The sequence below is a fragment of the Juglans microcarpa x Juglans regia genome, chromosome 7D (assembly GCF_004785595.1).
Source record: "Juglans microcarpa x Juglans regia isolate MS1-56 chromosome 7D, Jm3101_v1.0, whole genome shotgun sequence".
In the NCBI taxonomy this organism is placed as follows: domain Eukaryota; kingdom Viridiplantae; phylum Streptophyta; class Magnoliopsida; order Fagales; family Juglandaceae; genus Juglans; species Juglans microcarpa x Juglans regia.
This window is the reverse complement of record NC_054606.1, coordinates 8,130,101-8,139,616: the sequence shown is the minus strand read 5'-3', so window position 1 is coordinate 8,139,616 and position 9,516 is coordinate 8,130,101. Positions and strand designations below refer to the sequence as shown.

At 36.3% G+C, this 9,516-nt stretch overlaps 2 protein-coding genes across 4 annotated transcripts; both read right to left on the bottom strand.

Moving 5' to 3' along the window:
* Window positions 1–248: 248 nt before the first annotated feature.
* On the bottom strand, window positions 249–2,271 carry LOC121239143 (zinc transporter 2-like). The gene is given in 3 exon segments (XM_041136291.1): window positions 249–817; window positions 1,608–1,946; window positions 1,949–2,271. Coding segments are annotated over 3 exon segments (1,014 nt in total). The 5' UTR covers window positions 2,232–2,271; the 3' UTR covers window positions 249–425.
* A 1,337-nt stretch (window positions 2,272–3,608) lies between these two features.
* On the bottom strand, window positions 3,609–9,117 carry LOC121239142 (E3 ubiquitin-protein ligase SDIR1-like). 3 transcript variants are annotated; one of them, XM_041136287.1, is made up of 9 exons: window positions 8,965–9,117; window positions 6,546–6,718; window positions 6,329–6,383; window positions 6,184–6,239; window positions 5,844–6,072; window positions 5,559–5,673; window positions 4,892–4,934; window positions 4,458–4,583; window positions 3,609–3,949 (listed from the first exon to the last, which is right to left on the bottom strand). In XM_041136287.1, the coding sequence occupies exons 2-9, from the start codon at window positions 6,621–6,623 to the stop codon at window positions 3,824–3,826; spliced, it is 828 nt and encodes a 275-aa protein (XP_040992221.1). In that variant the 5' UTR covers window positions 6,624–6,718; window positions 8,965–9,117; the 3' UTR covers window positions 3,609–3,823. The 3 variants fall into 3 exon arrangements, with proteins under 3 accessions (XP_040992221.1, XP_040992224.1, XP_040992222.1); XM_041136290.1 differs by having other exon boundaries at window positions 6,184–6,236; XM_041136288.1 differs by lacking the exon at window positions 8,965–9,117 and adding an exon at window positions 8,622–8,953.
* Between the last annotated feature and the right edge of the window lie 399 nt (window positions 9,118–9,516).

Sequence of the window (9,516 nt, the reverse complement as noted above, 5' to 3'; positions counted from 1 at the left end):
AAATCTCATATTGTATAATATTAATATTTCCATATAGCTCTTAATTTATGAAAAAAATTATTAAATTTATAACATTTTATTATTATTTTGACTAATATATGGATAATCCAATGTGGGAATAAGTTTTAAGTGAAATAGCCAAATGCAAAATCATGTCATATTTTACAAATTTTAAATTTATATTTACATAATCCAATGCTAATACTCTAAGCTGATGGAAGTAATTTCAAGGGGAAGATCAATTAAGAACACTTTATTAAAGTGCATTAGAACAAAGTTAAAATACAGGAGAACGTACGATTTGATTTTCTTTTTTTTTCAGACTTAAGACTGATCAGGACACACAGGCAAATAATTAGGCCAAAGAGCCAAAGAAAGATCCAACAAAAGAACCGACCAATATTACCTAGAAAGAAGTTGTAATATTAATCCCAGGTCATCACGACGGCAATAACAGCCACTCCAAGAAACACAGCAAGAAATTTGAAGAAGGGGGTGTCGAAATAGCATTGAGATTGAGGTTTGAAGCCTTTGGCGATAAGATGGTTGATGGCCACATAGACGAAAATCCCACAAGCAAGCCCCATTGAGATGGCATAGATCCAATCTGCTGTTGATCCTTGAGTCGTGGCATCAATGGCAATGCCTATCCCTACTCCAATGGGGCTCGATATAGCAAAGGCAAAAGCATAAGCTGCAGTTGTCAGAAATGGCCTCTTTGGTAGCATTCTGAGTAGTGCTATTCCCATTGCAATAGCTGCGAAGACTTTGTGCAAGGATATTGTCCACAGACTCCTCCATGCATCACCCTCCGTGGCTGAAGTTTTTTTGGGAGCGGGAAATCGAGAGAAACAAACCATGCAACGAAATCATCATGTATTATAACTTTAATTGTTTGTTGGAATAATAATTCGAAGCAATTACACGGGCAGTGTTAATGAAATAAAGAAAGCTAGAGCTGGGAAAGTATCCGACAGCATGTTTGGAAATTTGAGATCACAGAAACACTAGAAATTAATAGATCTAATTCATCTTAATTCCTATTTCATTCACTCGATATTCTCGTGTTCGTGTATTTCACCAAGTACGGTTTGTACACGAAATATATATTCTATTATTACAGATCAGTAAAAACACAGGAAATCTAGTAAAATAATAATACAAGTATATATAGCAAGGTATATAATGCAAGTAATTATACTCAAAGTGGATCGCCAAATTCAGTTCTAATACTGATGATCAGATCAATGAAGGAATGGACCAACATTAATTGGGACTGTTAAGTTAAACTAATTAAATGTTGATGGTACGTAATAGTTTTGGGAACTCAATCAAGCTTGTGTACGTACGTGGTGGGGTACTACTGATTAGAGATGATGCAGAGGGCCGTGATCGATCGAAATTCGTAGCTGGACACTTTTTCTTCTCACTATGCTATGGGGTTGGCTCTAACATCGTGCATGTGGCGGAGATCAAGGTTCTCCTAATATAAGTTGCGGCAATAACGACGCTTGAGAGGAGATCTTTTTCCATATATATTAACCCTAAATTTATGTTATGAAAACTCAACGATATATCATGCATCAATGCACCAATATTAATTTTACCTGCAACTCCCACCGCAATACCCTCAAATACAGAATGAAAGCACAGGGCGAGGATGAGTAGTATGGTGTCTCCAAGAGACGACGTCCTCAAGAACTCTGGGTTGAGTTCGTTCATATGCAACTCTTTAGCTCGTTCCTCCGGTGTCCTTCCTTCTTCCACGACCAGGACTCTAGCTTCTCTGTTGCTAGCATTTGTAACATAAGAAATTATGCAATCCCCAAGCATGGTCAGAAGATAACCTGAGGATGCTAGCATGAACGCAAAAGGATATGTTTTTGTCGTGAGGTCGGCAAAGGTCTGTGCTGAATCGCTCAAGAAATGCATCAGAGATGTGCCAGGAAAACCCCGCCTGCAAATTGCGTGCCCAGGAGAAGAAAGCTTTCGATCCATCGGTAAAAGTAGGCGGAGACTCCAGCGGCAAAAGTGCTCACCAGTAGAATTATCAAACACCATATTTTCACCAGAATCAAGTGCTTCGAGTGAAAATCTACGTTTTCACCATGATCCGTATCGCTGCTCTCGTCTCCATGACCTTTGATGAGGAGGGACAGTTGGAGGAATAGTAGAGAGAAAAACAAAGAGGTTGACTTCAGGATATTGAAGTAAGAGATCATAGAAGCCATGGATGATGGGTTTGAAAATTCTTCTTCCTCGCAATTAGTGAGCTTGGATATGTAGGCCAGTAATGCCAAGTCATAATATAAAAAAAAAATGCTGTTTTTCTCTTTGCAGTACAGTTTTGACTTCACAAGATTGTAGTAGTATTGTACTGCACGCTAGTAAGGGCTAATTATTAATTATTATATTCTAATAATTAATTTTTTTAAATTCAAGGGTGGCAATGGCTATCCTTCCCGGCTTGGACTCATGATAATTAGGCGTATTTATAATGTGTAATATTATAGGTCTGTGAGCAGTACTACATGAAGGGTGATTCATCTTATTTTATATATATATATATATATAATTTTTTTAGGAGGGCGGCACCTCCGAGCTTTGTTAATAATCCTCACTTGTGACGGAGGAATTCTTATTATATGTACATATATATACCTCTTGGAGTTGGATGGCGTTTTCAACGAAAGAGATAACAGACATAAAACCTTCTAACCAATTCGAAGTTCATGAAAGGAAGTAATAAACTTCGACGGATCAACATCAGACAACATGTTTGTGGAGGAAAAATAATTCTCGCACCTTGAATGTGGCGTACGTGTACGTAATCCTGTATTCTATGTATAACAATTTGTACAAAGATTGCAATGCAATCGAAGTCTTAATGGAAAATTGATTTACAACCTGTGATTTGAATACTAATGTTGCAGCCGTAATATGCGACGGAGCTATGATTGAGGGTCATTAATTAGTTGACTTTCCTTGTAGGATGACTTTGGCAGCTGCCACAAACAATGTATTTTGATTAGAATAAAGATTTATCGATAAGGTGAGATAAGATAAGTTGAGATGGTTTCTAAATAGTAATAAAATTATTAATTAAAATTAAATGAAATGAGATGACATCTATATTCAATAGGGTCCGTGAATAAATGATGATTAATGAAGATTATTCACATCCATAATGATGAAATTAGAGGGCAACCGGTAAACAACTCTTACAAGCACTTGAAAAATAAATAAAAAAATAAATAAAACGAGAGGGCCACACGGGAGGCCACTCAGGTCTGGGCCAATTACTTTGGATTTCTTTGACAGATTACTGTTGGGGAAATGAAATTGAAAGAAACAACAGGCCTGCACTTGGTTATTTATACAATAGGCAGGACGCAAAAGATGCAAGTCTTCAAGCCACCCAGAAATGAGATGTTCCAAATGTTCCTGAAATATTCTTTCTCCCATCCGACCATTTCTATCTACACACTTCAGGATTGCGATTCATAGATCATCGTCATCCAGAGCCACCCAACAGGGTTCAAATGAAATATAACAGAATAGTGTGCAGCTACAACTTTGACATAAGAAAGCTGAAACAATCAGGTAAATGCCAGCGGAGATTGTAGCTTTTTTATTTTGGGGGAAACACGGAATGCACAGGTTAGGCAGAGGCCACACCTGGAGTTTATACGCATGTAACTGAGTTACCCAGAGTGTATTATTTCTATGAAACTTACAATATGGTTTCTACAAAATAAAAATAAGAAGACAATGGTAAGTAACTATACTACAAGCATTTACATATGGAATGTTTAACAAGTCACTAGACCATGTCTGAACCATCTGATTCGCTCTCGCCGATATCCTGCCATCCAGATCCCACCCTTAATTTACAAACAGGGCATGTGCCTTGTTGCCGCAGCCATGGATCAATGCAATTGGCATGAAACTGCCAAAAAGATATTAACATTGCAAATATCATATATCATAGATATTGAAGAGATGCTATGCACAACATCATTTTTTCAGTTTCAGAATCTCTTGATTACACCGCACATCATAAATAATTCAGATTTTGGAAATGTGAAAAAAGTATGTTGAACTTAGAAAGGCTGTGGTTGGAAGATTGAAACTTCGGACGGATGCTATTCCCCCCACCCCCCTTCAAAAAAAAAAGAAGAGAAAAAAAAAAAGAAAAAGAAAGAGTTACTTTTATGAGTAAACTAATATGCAATATCCCTTGTATTCAACTAGCACAATTTGAGTAACAGGAGATTATAGTAAAAAATTAATTAACTTGAGGTGAGACTTTTTCACATTGACTACTTACATATTAGCGAGTGTAAAGGTAATGAAAAGACTGTAAAATTCAACACTGGACATATTCAGAGATTTCATTCAATGTGTTCAACCCATCAAGTTATAGCTGACCAAAATCATATCAACAGTGGAAGAACCTGATGCAAACATGGCAAGCTGCGAACAAGCTCCCCCTTATTAACTTGCTCCAAGCAAATACTGCATGTCAGTTCATCTTCAGGGCCCTTTATCCTCCCATCTGCCTTTCTAGAGTCTTGTTTAGTCTGGTAGAACAGAAATAAGAAAACAAATATAATGCACCCAAGAGTAGTACAAAATAATGTCGGAAGATCACTTGATTCCAAAAGCTCGTATGGCGGAGCTGGAAGGTAATCCTACCAGTTCAATTACAGCCAGAAGCTGAACCTACTATAACTGGAAAGCAAAATGAAGAATTTTTAATGTAAGTTCATTTTTCCCCGCTGGGGATATCATTGGCATTCTAATGATCTTGGATTATCACAAGGCATTATATTATTGATTATGCAATCAAACTTGATGAAGGGGAAAAACAAAAAAAAAAAAAAAAAACCTCAGCCAGGATTGAAGAAGATGACTCCAGTTGCAGTGATGAGCTGTCACCATAAACAGAAAAAACGTCCTTTCAAACAATTGTCATGGACACTGGCACAAATTTATATATAACTTTTGCACAACTAGCGATCCAATTCAAAGTTAATTTACAGACCTAACATTAATTTTTCATATACAGCAGTTTAGGAAAAAAAAATTCCCCTAGCATTTGTGGAAGAATGCATTCCTACACTCATCCAGGTTGGCACAAATTTTATAAATAACTTTTGCAAGTAGCAGTCAAATTCAAAGTTAATTCACAAAAACCTAACATAAATTATAATAGACAGCACAATCAGCAGTCATTAATGTCAAAGAATTTAAATTAATAACAGTATTGTAATTAAACAAAGTAAACTATTGATCCAAAGTTATAAGTTCAGTACCCCTTCATCCATTACTAACTGGGATCAACTGGGATCAGATGTTCATTCCTTTCTTCACCATAAACGTAGTCATTGTAACAAGCAGTTAGTAACTTTCCACTAGGTGAACATACTAAGCCTAGGTTCAGTTCTGAATTGTTGATATCATAGTCTTTAGATCCATCAATTTATAGATAACTGCAGACTAAAAAGCAGCTGCCATATGCTTAAAGACGCATTCCCACTCATAAATGAACTTACTTCTGAGAGCCAGCAGCCCGGTATTTGTGAACTGGTAAGGCATTTATATCTTCATCACTCATCGAAGGAGTTGTGGAAGTATTATCAGAGTCCAGTGCTCTGAGTGTATCATAATCTGAACCAAAATGAACAGAACTTTTCATTCACAGAAAAAATCACATATTGAAATTCAACCTAAACTGGAACACAAACATAGCCTTGCTATCTGCACGTGGACCATCAATTTCCAAGAGGTGACCCCATTATAAAAATCTAACAAATACATTTCAACAAAAAAGAAAATACCCAGGTCATCAAACTCGTGGTCAAGAAGTGCAAGCTGGAGTCTTAGTCCTTGTAATCGTCCTCTAGTTGCCAAAGCTATTGAGGGTGGCATGTGCAGGCGCAGTTCAGTATGACCAAGCAAGCCACTTGCTGCTGCTGCATGAGCCCTGGCCTGAGCTTGAAGTCGTTGACAAGCAGCATACATCCTCAGGCTTGTGGCCATCAAAAAGACACCCACAACAAGCCAGAGCTGCATGCACATGCACAGGGTACCAGCTTAATTGATGTCTAAGTTTCATGCTCCAGAATAACTAATCAGAGCTAAAAGTATGCCCACAGGAAATGCTTGGTGAGAACATACCAAAAGGTTTGGCGACATCTGACGTGAGTTCAAAATCATGAAAAGCAAAATAACTGCTGAACAAAGAGGATAATGTATGGATTAACAAATCAACTTGTAAAAAAATCAAGTAATCCAACAAAAAGGACAGAATCAAATACATTACCTGTCACAAGAAAAGCAAGTGAGGTGGTATTAACAGATCGAGCGGTATGAATACGCTGGTTGAAAGAGGTCAAAGAGTCAGCACATTGACAAGCATAAATCAAAGAGTGCAAAGAGTCAGCACATTGACAAGCATAAATCGCACTATCTCAATAATCAAAATACAGGTAAAAAGTACACCAAGTCTCAGACATGCAAACAGGCACGTGTTAACATACCACTGCAGGTGGTTCAGGAATAAATCCTCCAAATCCATTTTCAATATCTGCTCTACTACCTCGAAAAACAAAATTCATATTTCAAAGTTCCTCTCTCTTCGAAAAGAGCTGTATAGTAGAGGACACGCTGTGATACAACCAGTCCTATAATATGTCTTCCAAATCGTCAGATCCTGAAATGTTCCAAGAATACATGCAATACTAATATAAGCTACGTTCCAAGTGCACCCCAGTGAAGAAAATCTGGAATTGGCACATTATGAATTGAATTTTAAACCAAACATAAGGATCAGAATTGATTTACATAGATTTCAATAGCAAGTGTTTTACTTTAGTTTATAGACAAGAACTTAAAAACTCATTCAACTATATCGGAGTTTTTATGATTTGTCTCAGTCTTCCTGAAAATTATCCGAGGAAAATCAGACAGCAGCAAATATCCCACATCATAAATTTAAAGACAAGAAACATAAGTAAATTCAGATTTGAGTCCCAAACGTCAACATGAGCTCGCAAAATTTGATTCGTAATATAAAAACAAAAGCATGACTGCCCATCGGCATGGAGAAATTGGATGGTCTCGAAGAATTGATATGAGTAGGTTTCAATATGCACCCTTGGTTAAGATCTAGTCATTAGATAATGTCAAATCTTAACTTAGGGTGCACATTGAAACCTATGTAATGACCCAAAAAGGACCCAAGCCACATCTAAACCCACACTCCAAAAGGACTAGTCAATGTTACAATGCGGGTTCCTTGAAAATCATTATAAAGGGCAAAAACTTCTCATTTCCAAGCAATGTGAGATCTCATTCACTACCTACCTATACATAACTTGGGGTATTATAATCTCCCCTTTAAATCTCAACATTCTCATCAGGTCATTCTATCATAAGTGGCACAAATCAAGTACAGCATTTCTAGTTGGGTTTGGCTCTTATACCATTATAGCCTCCTAAGTAAACCCAAACCGCATCTAGGCCTATATTCCAAAAGAACTAATCAATGTTACAATTGAAGCTCCTTGAATATCATTATAAAAGAAAAGAACTTCTCATTCCCAAGCAATGTAGGATCTCATTAACTTCAGGGTATTACATAATAGTAGGTTGGGATGCACATTGTTACTTTTCGTAGTTTAAGATACTCGTAGTAAAAGAGGTGAGAATTCAAGGGTGCAAAGTATAATTTTCCCTGAAAATACTATCTTAAGAAATCCAACATGGGAGTCCATATAGTTTTTTATATGATAGATTTATATAATTCCCAGATCCATCATTCATTCATTTCCTCACTCACATTTTCTTAAGGTATCAGAATGAAACTCCTCTACAGTTGTTTTCTAACCCGTACTTAATTCTCCATCGTTGCTAGGAACCTCAGGTCTCTCGAGCCTCCTTTAAAGCAAATATGCACAAGGGGGGAAAGCCATTTAGATTCTATAATTTTTGGGTGGATCACCTTCACTTTTGACTTTGGTTGATGAGGTTCAATATTTCTATCTACAGATCATGTCAAAAAAATGTAAGATTGTACCATAGGTTCACAAAGTACATGTATAGAGATGCAAAATATAAGTATGTCGACCACCATTCAGTTGGAGGAAGCATAGTTAATGATGACGCATATGCACCAAAGGGATTCAAAACGAAAAAATGCTCTCCAACAAACATACATTGTGAATCACGTCAAAGAGCAATAGCATGACTCATGTAACCTTTGAATGAGATTAAAAAGAAAACACATTTCCTTGAAGCTTGACAATTATGTGAGAGGAGAAATCCCGGAGTATTGAAGCATGACTATTGACTCGTGGTGATTCGGTCACAGAGTATGATTTTAATAATGGGAACACAAATTCCGTAAAAGGAGACAATAATTCCTTTCATTCTCTACCATCATTTTTATTTTTCATGCTTCTGAGCTCATCTTTATCAAAACACTTGCCTAATCTTGATCCATATAGGACTGGGCTGGGACTTGGCCAGTATCACTTTCCTTATACATACTCATGCAGTGTAAAAAGCACGAAATTCAGCTATGAAATTAAACAAACACACTTTCTCATACATACCTTAATCTTATTGTTCTCGAACTGCTCCACCACTATAAACATGCATGAATACAACAATCATTTTTACCACACAGAACCCAGATTGTCATTGTCCAAATTTCACTTGATGAACGCCCACACCAGGCAAAACTTCCCAAGCAAAAGAAAAAGGTAATAAAGAAAATCCAAGTATTGTTGAGAATGTCTAGGTGGAAAAGTATAGAAATGAAAATCCAAACTGCTGCAAGGTATCGCAAAAGTAAAATAATATAAAATCAGAAAATTTAAATTCAGTCCAAATTTTCAGCGATTTTCTCGGCAACCAGAGAGTGTGTAATCAATGCAGAAGAAAGGAAACACTTACAGAAGCGAAAAAAGCCGAGAGCAGAGAAGTCGATCAAAACGGGTGCTTTGCTTATCGGAAACGAAAAACGAAAGAACGGGAGAGATCGAAGGTACAATGCGTGTGCCTGTTCTTTCTGTTGGCGTTGGTTGTGATAACACTCCCGATATCCACATTTGTTTTTTTGTTTTCTCTTCTTCCTTTTTTTTTTTCTTTTTTTTTTTTTGCCCTTTTTGTGAGCATGATTATTGATTACTCTTTTTTAAATATTATTTGTTTGGATTTTATATTTTTTTTTACCTATTTTTTGGACTATTTTAATTTTCAAAGGTTCTAGAGGAGATGCCACCTCTACTTGCTTTGAATACTAATTTTATATAGAGAAATTTTTTTGTTAAGTTTATACGGAAAAATGATATTTACAGTCGTTGTAAAATGCGTAAGTACTGTATAATCTATTTGAAAAAAATGAGTAAATATAAAACTTATATGAAAAAAAATTAATTTTTTAACAGTGTACCCCACTTTTTTTTAAAATAATTGTACGACATTTATTCATTCCATGATAATATG

Coding starts and splice junctions, on each gene's coding strand:
- LOC121239142 (XM_041136287.1), bottom strand. CDS start 6,623: ATGAATTTTGTTTTTCGAGGTAGTAGAGCAGATATTGAAAATGGATTT. Junction 6,240..6,328: donor ACTTGCTTTTCTTGTGACAG/GTAATGTATTTG, acceptor CTCTTTGTTCAG/CAGTTATTTTGCTTTTCATG. Junction 4,584..4,891: donor CTTCTTCAATCCTGGCTGAG/GTTTTTTTTTTT, acceptor CTGTTCTACCAG/ACTAAACAAGACTCTAGAAA.